Consider the following 20,113-nt stretch of genomic DNA (forward strand, 5'->3'; position numbering starts at 1 on the left):
GAACTGGGGGGTAAACTTAAATACAACCCCTTATCTACAAAATGTACTATTTTATTGAAACTTAAACAGTAAAAAATACCAAAATTTCCAAATCACGAATTTAGAGCAAGTTTGTACGGAATACAGGACCTTTTTGTGACAAATGCCCAAATGTCTTAAAACTCAAATTTGTGTCAACTATCTGTAAATCCAGGAGTCAAAAACAAAAAACAAAGCCAGGACAGTTTTACTTACATCGAGGACCTTTTTCGTGTATGTGGCAGCATGAAGTAAAGAAAATAACAAGACTGGGAAAATACTCACTGAAGAAAATAATTAAGGAAAACATTAAAAATTCATCAAGCACTTTGCAAAACAGGCTATGTATTATGTTCAAATATACAGATCTAAAATGGCATCTGCTAAAATGAGTTCAGTGATGGTTTCTGGTCTACTGATACACTTCATAAAATGAAGGTTTTTTTAATCTGTAAAGAAGAAAGTCAACTTTCATTTCTTAAACCTCGTAGTTCTTTTTATGAAGAAAACAGTGAAAAAAGCTTTTTCACCTATTCCTAATGGATAAAATATTGCAAACATTGGCTAAATTAAGTTGAAATCTAGGCCATCTCAAAGCGTTAATACAGCTTTTAACCCTACAATGGCCATCCTGGACAGAATAACTTAGCCTTCAAATACCAAAATAGTCTTCTGTACTGCTTTCATCAACTCAGTGGCTTAGGAAAGAGTATAGAGTAATGGTTTAAAGAGTAGTTCTCAAATTTTCCTCAACTAAAGATCTTTAATTCTTTCTTTCCTACAAGGACCCCATTATTTTGAGACATTGTTCCAATCAAGCTTTTACAGTTAATGTGTTCTCAATCTGTACAAATAAAAAAGACAGTGTATATTTGGTTTTGTATATAATCAATTGAGAGTCTCATCAGTTTAATTACAGACATGAGCAAAGAATCCTTATACTTGAGTTTCACTGTTTGGCTTTATGTCATAGATAAAACTTACCATTTTCATTCAGCTTTTTGAAAAATGGAAATTGCTCAAAAGACTTTACAACAATTTCTGCTAGGTTGATAACAAAAAAACCCCACTTGTCCAAGTTATTTCCATGAAATGATATAGACAGTTAATTATGAAGGGCAAAAATACTTGTCCTAAAAATAGTAGCAATTTCTAAGAAATAAACCATTATATTTTTCTACACCAAATGAAAGCTTGGTGTGAGGGAAATGACACTACAGCATAACCTGAGTATCAAATTCATTATAACCATAACTCATCATTTAAGACCCAAAGGTTCCTAAGTTCCAGGTGGCTAGTAAAACACTGACCTGTAGCCAAGTATTACAAGAATCCTAACTCTCTAATATAAATGTTCTCTGATTAATATCCTAATTCTTCTGTGCCACTCATAAAAATTAAGTAAAATGCCAATTTCCTGAGTAGAGATCATATACACACACACACACACACATACAGTTTTACACTTTTAACAGAATCCTTAATTCAGAGTCAAGATATCTGGGTTTCACTCTTGGCTCTGACACTGACTTCATTTCCCAAGGCCAAGTTCCATCTTCTGTCATATAAATTTGCAGCGATCAAACCTAGGGATTTCTAATGAGTCTTACACCTCTAACATTCTATAGTTCACAAATCCTTGATAAGAGATTCATAACCTTAGCATTCACTGTTACGTTTAAACTATTTAGAAAACACAAGGGGTGAAAAGTGTACAATAGAAAAAGGACAATACAACACCTTTCTAAGAGCAAAGATCAGAACATGACTTTGGGATCACCTTTATTAACGTAATACCCAACTACTTTAGCAATCAGATTAGTATTTCTTGCCAATTAATAGTTTATGTTATTCCCACTGCATACTCCCCCCTCCCCTCCCTGTAAGAATTTAAAGAACATTAAATCCTTAATCTCCAACATTCCCTAGAGATGGCCTAGCAAATAACTAATTGGATAGAAAAGGCAGAGAGGTTGTCTTCACTGTCATGAGTCATTTGGCACCGTCTCAGGATTCACTCAATAAAACTGTCCCAGAGGTCAGTATTGATGTATTCAATTTGCTCTACATTAATTATCTAGAAAACAAAGCTTCTATCATTTGTTTTTCTTTTCAAAGAAATTTTAAGCTAGTAAGGGCAGAAATATGAACCTCTATATCATTTCCCATTATATCTCAGAAAAGCAAGAATTTTAATATTGGTGATTATAAAGGACCTCAATGAATGTGGCTGACAAAAGCAGGTCAACCCGATGATATGCCAAACAAATGTGCTTATCATTTACAGTTGTAGTACAACAATTACCTAGTGAGTTTTACCTACATTACTACTCACTTGCCAATGTGATGCCACCAAGTTACTTTAAACTCTTTGAGCCTCAGTAGCCTTATCAATAATATAATGCTCACCGTAATTTTTTTCAGAGTGTTGCAAGAATTAAGTATGCCAAGTCTGTATATACTGGCAAAATAGGTGCTCAAAAAAATGTCACTTTCCTCCTATTCTCTTTTCCTTAAAACTTATAAACAATCTATTTAAAATTTGATACTTCATGAACATAGAAAATATTATCTAAATAGGTAATATTTAGTGTTAGAGATATATTTTATTGTGCTTTCCATTATGTACAGTTGTATCATAAATATTCAAGAACACTTAAGAACAGTACTTCTGAAAGTACAGAATACCTCCCTGAGGGATAATTCATGGGGGGGGCAGGGGTGGGGGGTGGACAACCGATTAAAATGATTAAGTTTAGGGAACACTGATAACTCTTAGGTCTCACAATGCACACTACCATATCAAAGGTCCTACAGTAAAGAAATCTATTCAACAATGTTTAACCTATTGCTTCCCAAACACACCAAACTGCAGAATCCCTTCCCCTCCTTTTTAAGAATACCTACTTTTATTCCACAACATATTTTTGAAATGTATAAACATACAAATTCCAAATGAGTTATTTAATTCTCACTGGCTCCAGAGAGTATCCATGTGTCCTTATATTCTACTCTATCCGTAGCAAATACTAATTTCTATTTATTTTATTGATTAATTATCCCATTCTCAGCTTAAGTAAGTTATTTCTTGATTAATTTCCATTTGTTTCTAGCTCACTGGGAGTTGAAAGAAAGAGCTGAGGATTTCTCTTTTCTTAAGGCAAGGCATCTGGGCATTTTCCCAAAGAATGTGTGAATTAAATGAAGGAAACATATATTAAAATAAGTCCTCCATAGGCTTGTGCTTTGAATCTGAATTTTAAAATATCCATTGTTAATAAAGACGCTTACAAGAGGCAAGATCAAAGATACAAAGTTTAAAATTCCCAATCAGCTCTTCAAAATTTGGACTTCACATTTCAGAGTGAGAAATTCTTACACTTAATGTATCTTCATGCAAATGAAGCGCCAACAAACCAACCAACCCAGGCTTCATGGAACACCCTCATTGCTGAATTCTTCCTGCAGCAAAAAATAATAAGAAGAGATCTCCTATACACTCAGTAGGCAATTTCACTGTCAAAAAGGTACAAAAGGATACTTGTAACAGGGTAGGAATTGACAAAGATGAGTGAATACAACAGGTAGTGGCAGCTGTCCTCTAACAAAGCCTGGGCCAGGAATGCTCTGCTTAACTGGAAGTGTGGTAATCTTTGGTGCAGCCTCAGAGCACTAGTCAGAGCATTTGCCAGCAAAGCACGTTGGTAAAAGCTTGCTGCTTCATGCAACCTGCAAATTACCAGGAGAGAGGTTATCATGAGGTAAACAACTACCTTGTCTCTTCCTCCTTTGTGAATTGCATCATAATTGCACAATACCTAAATCTATTACTTGTCAATAGAAAAAAAAAATTGCTTGACCCTACTATACCTTTTTAGAAGCATCACTTTATATATATACCCAACTGAATTTTTATTTATTTATTTCTATTGAAGCATAGTTGATGTACAATACACAACTGAATTTTATAAAGCAGTCATTCTTCCTTTTAACAATCAAAAATGCAACAAAACATGAACTTATCTCATCCCCACAACCATTTTCTCTCAATTTTCAATGTGATGTTACTTTTCACAAAACACATGATATAAAATATACCTCCAGTTGGTATTACTAGAATATTAGTGCCTTAAGGATGAGACCTGTGTTTTATTTGTCCCTGAACCCCTTGCAGTTTAACAAGTGTGACACCTAAAAGGTATTCCAGAAAAAGTGAACAAGTGAATACCAAAGGCAGAAACATGTATAATACATACCCAAGAAGAGGCAGAACAAACAAAGCAGAGCAGTAAACTGTGAACAAGCGAGAAAGCCACATTGCCGTGTCCAGTTTATTGGCCATCAAGAATTGCTGAATGTAAAAAGAAAAATACTGTAGTAAATTAAGCTTGCAAATTATGTTTTTAAGGATGAATATTATGTAGTTTTCTTCCTATTCAAAATGTCTCAATGCCCCTGTAGCAATTGTTTTTTTAAGATCATTAAGTGTAGACTCTTAGGGCAACTGTTTCATGTCTATGTTCAGTAACAAAGCCAAACTCCCTATAGTTTTTTTTTTTTTTAATAAGTTTGTTTGCGGTGGCTTCTTTGCTGCAAAGCATGGGCTCTAGGCGCGCGGGCGTCAGTAGTTGTGGCACTTGGGCTCAGTAGTTGTGGCTCGCGGGGTCTAGAGCACAGGCTCAGTAGCTGTGGTGCACAGGCTTAGTTGCTCCGCAGCATGTGGGATCTTCACGGACCAGGGCTTGAACTTGTGTCTCCTGCACTGGCAGGCGGATTCTTAACCACTGCGCCACCAGGGAAGTCCCCTCCTTATAGTTTTGATATGGAAAGCATAGGAAGTACTTAAATAGAAAAATACCAGTTGACATTTAAAAAAAAAAGACTAATTAGGCAAGAAAAGTTTAACTACAATTGTCGGTATTCCTTCAACACTTGTAATACTGGCTTCACCTACTTTAAAAGAACATTAAATAAGAACTAATTGCTCTCAAGAGAACCATAATGCCTATTCTTAGAAAAAAATCTCAAATTCAAACAGGCAAGTCTCAGGTCTGAGTAAAAAGGCATCACACAAAGCCAGTTTGGACTAAATCAACCTTACAAAGGAGAAATGTAAAACCATGGTAATAGTCACTTAGCCTCAGGATGATTTGCCAACGTACACACAAAGGCCTGGCATACTGTAGGGGCTCAAAATATGGCTGTCAGGTGTTAATGGCACCTGACATTGTGCCATTATTCACACCTCCGATTTGATGACTTTCTTCATCCTCTTGAAGCTCCCTGACAAGTCTTAGCCTGGTTTCTGTGGATTTCCCTGGATTAAACTTCCATATATCACTTTCTTCTCCACTTTTTCCTCATTCTATCTTTTCTTTTACTTCATTTTGCCAACAGATGTGTCCATTATCACGAGTGCAATAACTTAAAATCGGTTTTCTCATTCAAACTGTATTGTGTATTCAAATTCTAAAGTGGCTTTTATATTTTTTGATAGAACCTACACAAACAATTTTTACGTCAAGACCCAATACAGACACATGTGAGTATATAAAATAAACAAAAACCTCACAAAAACAATATTTATCTTTACTATGTGTGATAAATTTTGGTATTTTGTATTCTATTTAATGTTTTATAAACAGTGTTTCCATAAAAAGGATTTCAAATCTCACTAATAGGTCTTATCCTGGAGTCTAAAACACTGCTCAAAGCAATCTAACTTATCATTTGAAAGAAGATATAAAAAAAGCTTTGGGGAAAAATGCAAGTATCTTTTGAAATTCAAGGATGCTTTTAATTTTATTGCATGCTTTCTAACAGCATGCAGGTAATTTCAGACATATGCCTCCACTTCATTCTACCCAATTCTACTACTGTTACTTTTCTAAATTGAAATGATCACCAGTAAGTCAAGCGGAAGCATGAATCCAGCTTACGGTGCTCAGTTTCTCTACAAATATTCAGACTCTACATGATAGTTTGAAATTTAATTTTAGAACATTTCTTTAAAACCTATTTGTTTACGATGTTCATTTGGTGATAAATCACTGAACTGTGCATTTCATCTTGTACACTTTTATGCATGTGCATTTTACTACACAAGTAAAAAAAGGTTTAAAAAAGCGTATTGGTTTACATTTTAAGAGTGAACTAGGCTTCCCTGATGGCGCAGTGGTTGAGAATCTGCCTGCCAATGCAGGGGACACGGGTTCGAGCCCTGGTCTGGGAAGATCCCACATGCCACGGAGCAACTAGGCCCGTGAGCCACAACTGCTGAGCCTGTGCGTCTGGAGCCTGTGCTCCGCAACAAGAGAGGCCGCGATAGTGAGAGGCCCGCGCACCGCGATGAAGAGTGGCCCCCGCTCGCCGCAACTAGAGAAAGCCCTCGCACAGAAACGAAGACCCAACACAGCTAAAAATAAATAAATAAATTTATTTAAAAAAAAAAAAAGTGAACTGACTATGCTACAAATAATTCAGGCAAAAAATATAATGCATCTTTGGGTGAAAAAACTATTGAGGTGAAAAATTATTCACACAATCTTAAAGTATCATGACATAGAACACTTTTTATTTACAAAGGGAAACAAGTTATCTTTACAATAGAGAATCTGGTGGACACCACCTTCACCAAATGATCAAACTTATCTCCAATGATGAGATAAATCAACATAAAATGTTTCCTGATATATATAATGCCCTGAAAAGAACGGAATATCACTTATTTAATATTCCTACCAAAATGTTTAACCTGAATCTAGTCATCTGTAGGGGGAGTGGGGGAGGGAATCAGACAACTCCAATTTGAGAAGCGTTCTGCAAAACAACAGGTCTCGACTCTCCAAAGACAAAAATGGGAGAAGGACAAGGGAACTGTTCCAGACTAAAAGGGACCAAAGGCCAGGAAACGCAATGCACACTTTCTGATTGAGTCTGGATAAGGAGGAAGCAGCTCTAAAGGACAACTGAGGAAATCGGAATATAAATTGTGTATTAGGTTGATAACATTATCAACGTTAAATTTCCCAAATTTAACTGCAAAAATTGCTGTGATAACTGCACTGTGGTCATGTAGAAGAATACTGAAGTACTCATGGGTTAATGATCATGATGTAAGCAACTCTCAAATGGTTCAGCAAAATTCAGGGAAAAAAAAAAGAAAGTGTGCATATAAAGAGACGTTGCAAATGTTTGAAAAGAAAAACGTCACTCGGCTCAGTTCACATACTTAGTGTTTAAAAGCAGAGGACAATTATGCTTCTGGTACAAGAAACTAGTAAGCAGCAGATCTGCATCTTAAAAACAAAAAAGTTACAAAAGCATAATAACATTTCTCTTCGTAAAACGACGAAAGGAAAAGAAAACGACCGCTCCCCTCTTTCGGCTTAAAAACGGGCAGAACGGTTCTGGGCCAACACGCGTGTGCGGAACAAGGCGTGTGTCACGCCTCGATCTCAGGTGGCATCTTCAACCTTAGGACACAGGACAGGGACCGAGGGGTGGGAAGAAGCAAGAAGGCCTAATCTCCGCGGCATACAGGCGGGCATGCAGGTGAGGGCCACCTGCTCCAGGCCGGCCTGTTGTCGCTTCAGAAACAGAAACCTGTAGCTCCCTCTAACGTCTTCGCTCACGGTCGGCCCTCTCCCCACCCCCACCCGTACCAGTAATCCCAGTCCTGAGAGCAAGGAGCCTCTGGAACGCCTCGGACCCGACTCCCAACACTTCCTGCTCCTTCCTAACTTGCAAATCAAGCCACACGGCCCTGCCCGCTCACTTACCACTGCGCCCGCCCCTTGGGGGCCGTTCGGGGCCGTATCCGCCATGGGGATCTCACGCGTCTGGGACGCTGCAATCGGAAAGGGAAAAGAGCGAAGGAAGGTCAGCGCCGGGGCCGCGACACCGGGAACTGGCTTTCCTGCTCCCGGCGGGAGTTTCCGAGCCTCCACAGAGCAAAGGACTCGCCGCTTCAGTGCAGCGGACTGTCCCGCGGGTACCCGCAGCGGCCGGGAAATACCTGTCCGACACCACCAAGAGCAAAGCTGGGTTTCTAGAAAGAGCGGAGCGAAGGCGGAGCTTCGGAAGAAGGCCCAAAGGGCCGAGCTAAGGCCGCCGGCTCCAGCTTATTGCCGAACCCGGAAGTGCTCCCCTCACTTCCGTGGGGAAGAGGCGGTGACGCAGAGGGGAAACCCGCAGCGGTGCCCTGAGGCATGACGGGAAGTGTCGTTTTTCTGGCTTCGGCTTCCCGTGTCGTGCACGCCCGTTGCTCTGTAAGCTAAGAAGCGGGGCTGGCCAAGCAGCTTTTGTCTCATCGTCACAGCTCAAAGATGGTCTTCCCTGCCCATGGAAAACCACAAAGGCTCTCTACTCCCTGATATAGAAGCCTCAGAAATGTCTTCTTTGCTGTTTTGTTCCAGGGGCTCACGAGGCCCTGTGGTGCTACTTCTAACATCAGTTATTTCAGCAGGCACTTCCTGAGGCCTGCTGTGTGACAGGCTCCATACTTGGCAAGGAAGATAAAAAGATGGTTGTGACACAGACTGCGGGAGAGATAGGCAAGATGAAATCACGGCACACTGCTTGTGTCCTGTGCAGAGAGGCCGAGTTAATCACAGAAGGCCCTAATCAGAGGGGTCTGGGAAGGGTTCCTGGAAAATCTAATTCTGGCCCTAGGTTTTGAGGTAGTTCAAGGAGAAGGTAGCTACATGGGGGAGGGGATTGCAGACGGCAACAGAAAGCGCGTGAAGCAACATGACAGAGAACTTGTTCAGTATAACCACAATGAACATGCCATTGGAGGCGGGGATGGGCGTGGGAGGCGTGTGTGTGTGTGTGTGTGTGTTCGGGGGAGGATGTGCATTGTGCAAGATCTGGGTTAGAGAGGCCAGCAGGTGTGCTAAAGAGAGGATCTGAACTTGACCCGAAATCCAGAGAACCATGGTACAATTTTAAGAAGTGTGACATTGTGAGACATAAAAAGATCACTCTGGATACAGGATAAGAGGATGATCAGAGAGGCAAATCAAAAGCCTGGTGCTTAATAGGGAGGCCATTGCATATATATAGCAGAGAAGTGATGGGATTCTGAACCAGACAGAGTTATGGGGGAAGAGAAGAGGAAAGATGACTGGGAGAGGCCATCCAAGAATTGGTGACTGACTAGATATGGGTGTGCTGGAGAAGAAAGGTCATCTTTTGAGACCTAGAGAAGAGCTGTAGAGAAGGAAGACTTAGAAGAGCAGGACATTGAGAATAAAATCTGAGGGGTTTGGGGGGAGGAAGCTGACTAGAGATTTACAGGCAGCTGGTACCCCACTTGAAAACCATGACTCTGTAGTACTCTGACTTCTCTTAGATGTGTAGATTTCCACCAGTAGCCATGAGTGGTTTAGGAGCTAGTGTGCTGTAGCTGACAAGTCAAATGGTGCCATCTTGAAATGACAGTAGGGGCTTCCCAGGTGGCACAGTGGTTAAGAATCCACCTGCCAATGCAGGGGACATGGGTTCAAGCCCTGGTCTGGGAAGATCCCACATGCCACGGAGCAACTAAGCCCATGCGCCACAACTACTGAGCCTGCGTGCCACAACTACTGAAGCCCGTACGCCTAGAGCCCGTGCTCCGCAACAAGAGAAGCCACCGCAATGAGAAGCCCGCAGACCGCAACGAAGAGTAGCCCCCGCTCACTGCAACTAGAGAAAGCCCACACACAGCAGCAAAGACCCAATGCAGCCAAAGATAAATAAATATTTTTTTAAAAAAGAAGCTACAGTAAACTTCTGTTTTTCTAAGGCCACTGCCCAAGTTCAAGTCCTCAGGATCTTCAGCCTGGATTACCCATCTAAGGTAAAATACCACATCTTCTGCACTCCTCACATATCATTTACTCCATATTTTTATAGCACTTATTGAAACCGTTCACCTCTGATTGGGACTCAAACCCAGCCTAAACCCAGAATGGGACTTGAACCCACAGACTTTTAATTAGAATCAGTCAACTCTTGTCTGGACTTACTGAGGCTCAGGTTCTCTGTGTCTCAGTGCAGAAGGAATTCATCGAGAGGCAAAGTGATAGGCAAGAAGTAGCTTTATTAATATAGGACGTCTGTGAGAGATGCAAGCAGGTAGGTGAGGGGGCTCTGCCCCAAGGATTAAGTGGGCTACATTTTTATAATCAAAGGAAAGTGGAGGAGGGAGAAAAGACCCCCTTCTTCCTCATTCTTCGAGTAGCCGTCAGGTTTACATCAGTAGTTCCTCCTTCTTATGGAGCAGGAGAGTGTCTGACCTTATGAGGTCAAACTAGGACTGTCATAAGCGTTTATTCAAATCAGCAGAGGGGTGGTAACATTTTTCTTTCACTTAATGACCTGGGGCATATCTCCTGCTTTATAGTTAAGCAAGCCTGCTTCGTTCCACGACGTTTCTTTCTTTTCTTTTTTTTTTAAATTTATTTTATTTATTTATTTTTGTCAGCATTGGGTCTTCGTTGCTGCGCACGGGCTTTCTCTAGCTATGGCGAGCGGGGGCCACTCTTCATTGCGGTGCGCGGGCTTCTCATTGCAGTGGCCTCTCCTGTTGCGGAGCACGAGCTCTAGGCGCACGGGCTTCAGTAGTTGTGGCACACGGGCTCAGCCGTTGTGGCTCGCAGGCTCTAGAGCGCAGGCTCAGTAGTTGTAGCACACGGGCTTAGTTGCTCCGTGGCATGTGGGATCTTCCCGGACCAGGGCTCAAACCCGTGTCCCCTGCATTGGCAGGCGGATTCTTAACCACTGCGCCACCAGGGAAGTCCCCACAATGTTTCTTGAACGATTATTAACTTACAGTGGTCTCCAAAAGTTCCCTAGGTTTCCCTATCTATAATCCCCTACTGGGATTTCTACAACTACCTGTATAACTATCCTATTCCATCCCGATTGTTATCACTCTCTAACGTTTCTTATAATTATTTGTGTACCTACCAGGAGTGCATGTGTATGTGTGTGTGTGTATATATGTGTGTATCTCTAAGCTTGATCTGCCATAACAAAACATCAGGCTGGGTGGCTTAAACAACAGAAATTTATTTCTCACAGTTCTGGAAGCTGATAAGTCCGAGATCAAGGTGCTAGCAGGTAGGATTCATTCTGAGGCCTCTTCTCTTAACTGGTAGGTGTCTGCCCTTTCACTATGTGCTCACATGGCCTTTCCCAGGTGGGTGCATGTGTAAGGAGAAGGAGGGAGGGAGGGAGAGAGAGACGGAGAGAGAGGGAGATCTCTTCCTTTTTTAATAAGGCCACCCTGTCCCATCAAACTAGGGGTCCACTCTTATTACCTCACCCTTAATTACCTCCTAAAAATCCCATCTCCAAATATAGTCACATTATGGGTTAGGGCTTCAACATATGTATTTTGGAGGGACACAGTTCAGTCCATATATATGTTTTACTGATTTAAAGGATCCTCTTATTACAAAAATACTAAAATATAAGTGTCTTCTATTGTAAATTCCATATAGCCAATTGATTCTCACAGAATACTGTTGATTTTTGCTGAACTCTTGTATACATAGCAACATATGGTTGCAAATGATGAACCAGTGTAGTTCCATGAACGTTGCTAGATATTTTTGTTAAGCAGTAAGATGAAAGTGACATATATTGAAACTTTACTCTTTCAACAATGATGTGATCAGCTTCTTTGCTGACTTGAATAATAGTTTCTGAATATTGGAAGACTGCTTACTCAGTTTTTTAATGCTATTCACAATGTAACAGCTACAGACATAACACACTTTTAAGTTTAATCTATATTATTAACATTCTCTTCATCACTTTTAAGTCTAGACTATCAACAATACAATAAATCAAGCCCTGATCTATGGTGTTTGCTGATACTTCCGTGGTGTAAATGCTCCCACCGTGATCAATTTCAAACTGTCAACATAATGTCACTGAACATGTAGTTGGGAAGAGATGAGCATTACACCCCATTATATAAGATTTCCATTGTGTAGATAACATAGAAATAAATAAAATATCTAACATTGATAATGGTATACAATATAGTGATGTAGTAAAAATAATTAGGAACTGAGTTTTGAATAGTATCATTTTTAATATAACTTATTGTAAATGTATATAATTAAACATTTTAATAACCGTTGTGCATAGCAGCCAGCTCACCAGTTCTTAAGAACTTGACAGTCAGCTTTTGCAAGCCAATATGAGCTGGGTCCTACATACCACTATGTGTCTTTGTTTATGACATTCCCTCAGCCCTTTCCTCCCAGTTCCTTTAGGTATTAGAATTTTCCTTAGTTAAAAAAAAAAAAAAATTGAATCTTTTCCATGGAGCAACATGGCAGTTAAACCTTAATCAAAAGATTAAATTTAGCACCATGAATGTAGTGGGTTATCTTGACACTGTCTCCTGATGTGGCATAATAGTCACAACATTCTCTAAAGAAATTCTTGACAGATTATCTACTCCAAATCAAATACAGCCCATCTAGACCTAACTTTCAGTTTACAGAAAATGTAAAGAGAGTAACAAGTTAAACAACACCATGAGATAAAAATCAAAACGCAGTACCTTCTACAGAATAACTGGCCTGGACCCTTCAAAAAGTAAGTATCAGGAAGCAACCTAAATGTCCATCAACAGAGGAATGGATAAAGAAGATGTGGTACATATGTACAATGGAATATTACTCAGCCATAAAAAAGAACAAAATAATGCCATTTGCAGCAACATGGATAGACCTAGAGATTGTCATACTGAGTGAAGTAAGTCAGACAGAGAAAGACAAATATCATATGATATCGCTTATATGTGGAATCTAAAAAAATGGTACAAATGAACTTATTTACAAAACAGAAATAGAGTCACAGATGTAGAAAACAAACTTATGGTTACCAGAGGGGAAAGGGTGGGAGGGATAAACTGGGAGATTGGGATTGACATATACAGACTACTATAAATAAAATAGATAACCGTAAGGATCTACTGTATAGCACAGGGAGGTCTACTCAATACTCTGTAATGGCCTATATGGGAAAAGAATCTAAAAAAGAGTAGATATATGTATAATGTGTAACTGATTCACTTTGCTGTACAGCAGAAACTAACACAACATTGTAAATCAACTATACTCCAATAAAACTTTTTTTAAAAGTAAGTATCATTATAAAAGGTGGGAGAGTTATTCCAAATTAAAAGCATGTACAAAGTCATAATAGCCAAGTGCGTGGTTTGATTGTCTAGATTCTAGATTGGGAACTAGCAATAAAAGAAATTTGGGGACAATTATAGACATTTGATTATGGAATGGATATTAGATGACATTATGTGATTATTGTTAATTATTTTTGAGGGGTGTGTGATTTACAGGTAAAGTTTCTGGATGTCTGCAACTTGTATTCAGAAGTTTCAGAAAAAAAAAAAACTAGGTAGATGGATGGACAGATAGAACAAAAGCAAATGTAGCAAAATGTTAACAATTGTTCAATCAAGGTGGAAGATATGAGTATTCATTCTTATTCTCTGATTTCATATCTGTGTTCAGATTTTCCATATTAAAAAGTTTAGAAGGGACTTCCCTGGTTGCACAGTGGTTAAGAGTCCGCCTGCCAATGCAGGGGACATTGGTTTGAGTCCTGGTCCCAGAAGATCCCACATGCCGCGGAGCAACTGAGCCGGTACGCCATGACTGCTGAGCCTACGCGCCACAACTACTGAGGCCCGTGCGACTAGAGCCCATGCTCTGCAACGGGAGGGGCCACCACAATGGGAGGCCCGTGCACTGCGCAAAGAGTGGCCCCTGCTCGCCGCAACTGGAGAAGGCGCGCGCAACGACGAGGACCAAATGCAGCCAAAAAAAAAAAAAAAAAAAAATTAAAAAAAAGAAGTTTAGAACAGAAGGGATTTTGTTATAGCAATATAATGCCTTCTGAGTTTTAATATGCCAAAAATCATACAGTAATTTATTATCAGGTATTGTATATAACGATCAATCAACTGACAACTCAATTTGGTCCTCCACTGGTATTGAAAACAAGTAATTGGAAGTGAACAGCAGCAGAATATGCCACTTTGCTATAAGGGTTATTTTAAGCTGAAGGCAATTGAGAAGCAGTAGGTACAAGCTCTCTGCCCTCTCCTCCATTTGCCTAAAAACAGAGCATAAATTTGTAAAGTTCTTCCCCCTCCTCTCTCTACCAGGAAGGACAAAAGTTACCCTTACCAGCCCGGACATGGCACCAAAGCAATCTATTGTACATAACAAACTTTACTAACTAGCCCTTATTTTCCATTAGTTCCCGTATATATTTGCTTTCCCACAATTTACCACCCTAGAAACTCAAAAGTCCTTTTCCTTTATTTTGTCACTTCTCTTTTGTTGAGGTGCTACATAAGCCCAAGTTCTAACCAACTTGCTACATAAGCCAAGTTCTAACCATTCCCCATGTGTATGAATCATGTTAATAAACTTCAGTTTGTTTTTCTTGTTACTTTTTTTTGTCAGTCTAATTTATAGGACCCCAGCCAGTGAAACTAGGAAGGGTAGAGGGAAAAGATTTTTTTCCTCCCATGCAAAAGTCACCCAGATTGCAAAAGGATTTGTTTACATGGTTACTGAGTCAAATTTTTTCTCAATATCTAACCTGATATTTTAAATTGTCCCTTTGTTCAGTGCTCTAGAAAATTTGACAGCTACTGAGACTCAGAAGATCGAGTAAGATGCCTTTCAAAATGTGAAAAGGAGGTCAGAAAGAACCAGTGTGACAAGTTCTCAGAAAGATAACTTTTAGGAAAACAAGTACATGGAAGTTATGGTTTGGTCCATGCCATTAAAAGTATCAGTGCCAGTATATCTTTTAGAAAACCTTTTTGTACTCTCAAGGGTACATGTGTCACAGAAGTTAATCATTTGCCATATTTACTTTATATTGTTTCTTTTTTATAGAACAATACGTATAAAGTTGAAACCCATCCCCATTCCATTATCCTATCCAGAGCTACCTCTTCACTGAACTTACTATATTCTTTCTGTTCATGTTCTTATACTTGTCTTGCATATGTATTTATTACCTAGGTACATGGAGAATAAAATACAGTACAGTTTTGTATCCTTCTACACTTTTAATAGATGGTACCATACTTCATGTATCCTCCTGGAAACCTACTTTTTTTCAGTCAACATTTTGCTTAAGTTGGACATTAGTGGACATTAGTCCACCTAGACTTAGTTTACTTACTCTAGTGATAATTACTATATCCTACAATATTTATGAATTACCAAAATTAATCTCAGTGATGAACATTTAGTTTTTTCCCTTTAAAATCAATTCTGCAGTGAACAGCTTTGCCTGAGCGTTTATCTAGAGTAAATATTTGAAGTGGAATGGGTAAGCCATAGGGTATCTTCAACCTTACATATAAAAATAATTGCAGGGACTTCCCTGGTGGTGCAGTGGTTGGGAATCTGCCTGCCAATGCAGGGGACGCGGGTTCGAGCCCTGGTCCGGGAAGATCCCACATGCCTCGGAGCGACTGAGCCCGTGCGCCACGGCTGCTGAGCCTGTGTTCTAGAGCCCACGAGCCACAACTACTGAGGCCTGCGCGCCTAGAGCCCGTGCTCCGCAACAAGAGAAGCCACCGCAATGAGAAGCCTGCGCACCGCAACGAAGAGTAGCCCGGGCCTGCCGCAACTAGAAAAAGCCCGTGTGCAGCAACAAAGACCCAACGCAGCGAAAAAATAAATAAATAAATATTTTAAAAAATAATAATAATAATTGCAAATTTACTTCTCTGAGTGGTTGTACTTAGTGTATGAGAATATCCCTAATCCCTGCCAACACTTTTTTTTTTTTTTAAATAAGAGTGCAGAGCCTTTTTTTTTTTTTTTTTACTTATTTATTTATTTTTGGCTGCATTGGGTCCTCGTTGCGGTGCACGGGCTTCTCATCGCGGCGGCCCCTCCCGCTGCAGAGCACGGGCTCCAGGTGCGTGGGCCCCAGCAGCCGCGACGCACGGGCCCAGCCGCTCCACGACACGCGGGATCCTCCCGGGCCAGGGCCCGAACCCGAACCCGCGTCCCCTGCACTGGCAGGCGGACTCCCAACCACTGAGCCACCAGGGAAGCCCTTGTTATTTTTAGTTCTCACCAATCTTACGTGTATGAAATGGCATATCATTGTTTTAATTTGCATTTTCCTAAGTAGCAATGAGGTTGAGCATCTTTTCACAACTTTATTGGCCATTCAGGTTTTCTCTTCTTTTGCCTCTCTTTCTATTGTGTTGTTTGTCTTTTATTATTATTATCCATTATTATTTGTTGGAGTTTTAAAAATTTATGTTTAAATGTTAAAATTATGTTTTGATACCAGTCCTTTGTTATGAGTTGAAAAATTTCCTTTCACTTTCAAAGCTGAATCAAAATACTAAGTGAATACAGGGGGGATGGATGGAGGAACAATCTGTCCCACAACCTTAGACCCCAAGCTGAACTAGAAACTGCCAGGCCTGGCTCCATGAAGCTGCTAAATTAAGATAAATGAAAAGGGGGCACAAACCAGGTTGCTTTCCAAATCTTGCTGATTTATGAAAGATGATATTCCCCATCAAAACTCTTTTTAATAGTTTGACTTTGTTTTCCTGACTGAATCAACTTAATCATATTATTCTAACAATTGAGTTATTTTGATTTCATTCTCTTTGCCTCTTCTGCATTCTCAGATGTGCTGAAAATACACTAAAAAGGACCACAGATCTACAAGTACAGCCTACAATGGAGGTTCTAGAAAGATTTCAAAGAAGAAATAATTTCTTTTGAATGGATAAAAATAAGGAGCTAACTACCATTCTTACAAATGGTGCTCACTTTTGGTGACAGATTTTCTTTTTCTATTGTCTTTCCCTGGAGCTTAAGCCTCTGAAAGTCAGACTGTATTTTCTTCATTTCTGTGTCATTCCCCCAGACTTCAAACAAAACTATAGACACTGATATGGATCCCAGGACAGTGTTTCAGGAAATTTAGGGACAGCATAAAATATACTGAGGTCATAGTGGGAGAAGTTGAAACCACTTTGCCAAGACATTTGGTACCGTAAGAGCTTTCGCTGTTAATGTTGACTATTGAATGCCATGACATCTATCATCTTTCTTCTGTGGGAAGTATTGTGAATAGTTTTGTGATTTGTGTTATGTTTAATGTATGAATGATATTTCACCCCCTTCTTTGTTTTTGTTTTTTAACAATTGGAATTTGTCTTTTTTTTCCCTAGTGTATTTCTTTACTTTCTTCTTCGATCCATCTGTTTGGTAGTGTTAATTAAATAAGGAGGCCATTAGACCAAGTTGGTTCTAATACCTTATCAGCCTACTAAGCAAACCAAAACCTAAGCCTGTTCATACCTCAAGGTTAAGAAATCAAAACCTAAGGACAACCAGTTGCAAACAGCCAACTAGGCTTTTCCAAATAAGGCAAACATTTAAGCTGTAGCCAATCAAATAGTTCCCTTGCTTTGCTTCTGCCCTTCTTCTATAAAAGTCTTTCCCCTAACTCCTGTCAGTGGAGCTTCTAAGTACTTCTGGTTTGGCAGTGCTGGATTAGAATTGATTTTTGCTGAAATAAACTCTTAACATTTTTAATATACCTCAGTTTATCTTTTAACAGTAGTGAGATAAATTCCCAAATCTACATGGTCATCTTAGTCAGGACTCTCTTGATTGCAAGTAACAGAAATTAAGCCCAAACGGACTTAAGGGGGAAAAGGGACAAAATATTGATAATTGGCTACTTTGAAGAGACCAGAGTTAAATGATCTTGTAACAGGCATGACTGGACCTAAGAGTACAAATGATATCAAAGGAATCTGTGTTCTGGTTTCTGCTTACCTCTGAGTTGACTTCATTGTCAAGCTGATCCTCCCTTAACTTCAATTCATATTCCACCAGGTTAGCAAGACCAGCCCATAGAAAGTGCTTCTTGCCTGGTACTTTCAAATAATGGTCCAAGCTTGATTCTCAGTGGGTCAAGTCTGGTCCTATAAATTCTTAAACCAATCAGTGAGACAGAAGGGCCAGGCTTGGGTCATTCACCCACATTTGTTTAAATGGAGTAGTAAGAGGAATATGTGTGGCATCAGCCTCATCTGAAACTCTGAGTGTGTTGCTATGAAAAGAAGGAGGTATGAATGCCAGGAAAGCAAAAACAATATAATTCCACTTCAATCATCATTTTTTTAGCTCATGCTTTTTATATTTTTGCTTTTTTTTTTCAGTGCCTGTCAATCAGTTTCTACTTGATAAGAGTTTCCATAGGATGAGGGTCAAGTTCTAAGTGTTACCCAGCTTATTTTAATTGAAAGAAAGAAAATTCTGCTGTAACACAAACCCTGTAGCTGAAGCAGTTGGCTACCAAGAGGCCATTACTCCATTTGGCTAGAAATTGGCTGATGGAGCAAGAATTGATTCCAGAGTTATTGATGATTTGGCTCTCCCCAGTTTTCAAGGGGAATTCTACTGAACCATCAAGTCATCAATTTGCTCATTTCTGCTTCCATCAGTGATTAATGATCCTGTGGTTGGATAGAGCATTTTTGCAATTGCTAAGTGCTGAGTCACTCATCTCATTAGGAATACATTCCTACTTTTATTTACTGCCCCAAAGTAAGCTCCATAAGCTCTGCAGTTACAGTGTGAGGTCTTAATTTGTGTGTGCGTGTGTGTGTGTGTGTGTGTGTGTGTGTGTGTGTGTGTGCGCGCGCACGCGCGCATGCGCCTGCCTTTGTCCTTGACTAAGCTATTTTTAATCTCTGTAATTAATCAGCAGTGTTTATTATTTTAGTTTTCTATTACTGCTTAAAGAAATTACCACTAATTCGGTGCCTTAAAATAGCACAAATTTACCATCTTACAGTTCTGGAGGTCAGAAGTCCCGCATAGGTCTCCCTGGGCTAAAATCAAGGTATCTGCAGGACTGTATTCCTTTTTTGGAGACTGTAGGGGGAAATTCATTTCCTTGCCTTTTCCAGCTTTTAGAGGCTACTCCATTCCTGGCTTCTTGAACCCCTTTTCCCATCTTCAAAGCCAGCAATGTTGCATCTTTCTGACCATCCTTCTGTGGTTAACAGCACCCTCTGACTGTTTTGCTTATCCTCTTCCACTTTTAAGGACCCTTGTGATTACATTGGGCTCACCTGGATAATCCAGGCTACTCTCTCTGTACTAAGGTCAGCTGATTAGCCATCTTAATTCTATCTGCAAACTTAATTCCCCTTCGCCATATAACTTTAACATATTTACAGGTTCTAAGGATGAGAATGTGGACATCTTGGAGGTAGGGGGAGACAAGCACTACTATTCTGCCTTTCACATCCTCAGACATATAAAAAATTCTGCCTGGGTGGAGGTGGGATTGACTTCTCTACCCACCCACTCCTGTAGAAAAATCCAGTTCTGCTTCCATTTGTAAATTCATCCAACATTTCTTTACTCCATATAAATCTGACTTCTCCTTTGAACCACTTTTAAGAAATTTCCCAGTTCTCTCATCACTTAATGAGCTACAGAAAATCTTTGACATGTGTTTACACATAATTTCTTATTTTATAAATATTATACATTTATAATATGTCATAGTTTTACCTTGTTTTGAAAATATATCAGACACTTAGCTACTAGAGATAGAAATTAAAAAAAAAAAAATATATGTTGGGCCACACCCCGCAGGCTCGAAAGCCCTGCACTTGCCCAGCTTCAAGACGGAAGAAAGAGCATGGAGTCAGCAACAGAGACTTCAGTGGTTTAATGGACAGGGGGATTTACATGTCTGAAGCAAGGTCCTGGAGCGACACCCCTACCGTGGACAATGGGCAGGACGTGGCAGTAGTGTTTGCTCCTGGGGGGTGGAGGTGGGGAGCGTGGAGGGGATTGGGGGTTACCAGTTATGGGGGAGTTGACATCAGGTTGGCTCATCGGTTACCAGGGAAACTAGCAGAGGGGTACGCCCCTCACCACCCCTTTGATATGCTATCTTGGTGGCTAAAGTTAGAACAATCTTTAGCTGGGGCCTGGGGCAAGTACGTAGGCAGGTCGGTCAGGTGAGTAGGGTG

The 20,113-nt window shown here is 40.0% G+C and overlaps 1 protein-coding gene across 8 annotated transcripts in view; it reads right to left on the reverse strand.

Annotated features, from left to right (window-relative positions):
• Positions 1-8,185, reverse strand: part of TMEM33 (transmembrane protein 33) — a 38,154-nt gene extending 29,969 nt beyond the window's left edge. For 7 of the 8 annotated variants that reach the window (XR_014244112.1, XR_014244113.1, XM_082390771.1 and 4 more), the window contains exons 1-4: positions 7,800-8,181; positions 4,275-4,369; positions 3,560-3,747; positions 235-302 (exon numbers count right to left, since the gene is read on the reverse strand). Coding sequence is in view for 6 of the 8 variants with exons in the window: in XM_082390771.1 (XP_082246897.1) it covers positions 235-302; positions 3,560-3,747; positions 4,275-4,369; positions 7,800-7,844 (396 nt within the window). In the remaining 2 variants the exon portion in view is untranslated. Of the gene's footprint in view, positions 1-234; positions 303-3,559; positions 3,748-4,274; positions 4,370-7,799 lie in introns of all 8 variants that reach the window. The other variant, XM_082390770.1, reaches the window with a different exon arrangement.
• Positions 8,186-20,113: the final 11,928 nt, after the last annotated feature.

Source organism: Balaenoptera borealis (genome assembly GCF_965194805.1).
Source record: "Balaenoptera borealis genome assembly, chromosome: 4".
NCBI lineage: Eukaryota > Metazoa > Chordata > Mammalia > Artiodactyla > Balaenopteridae > Balaenoptera > Balaenoptera borealis.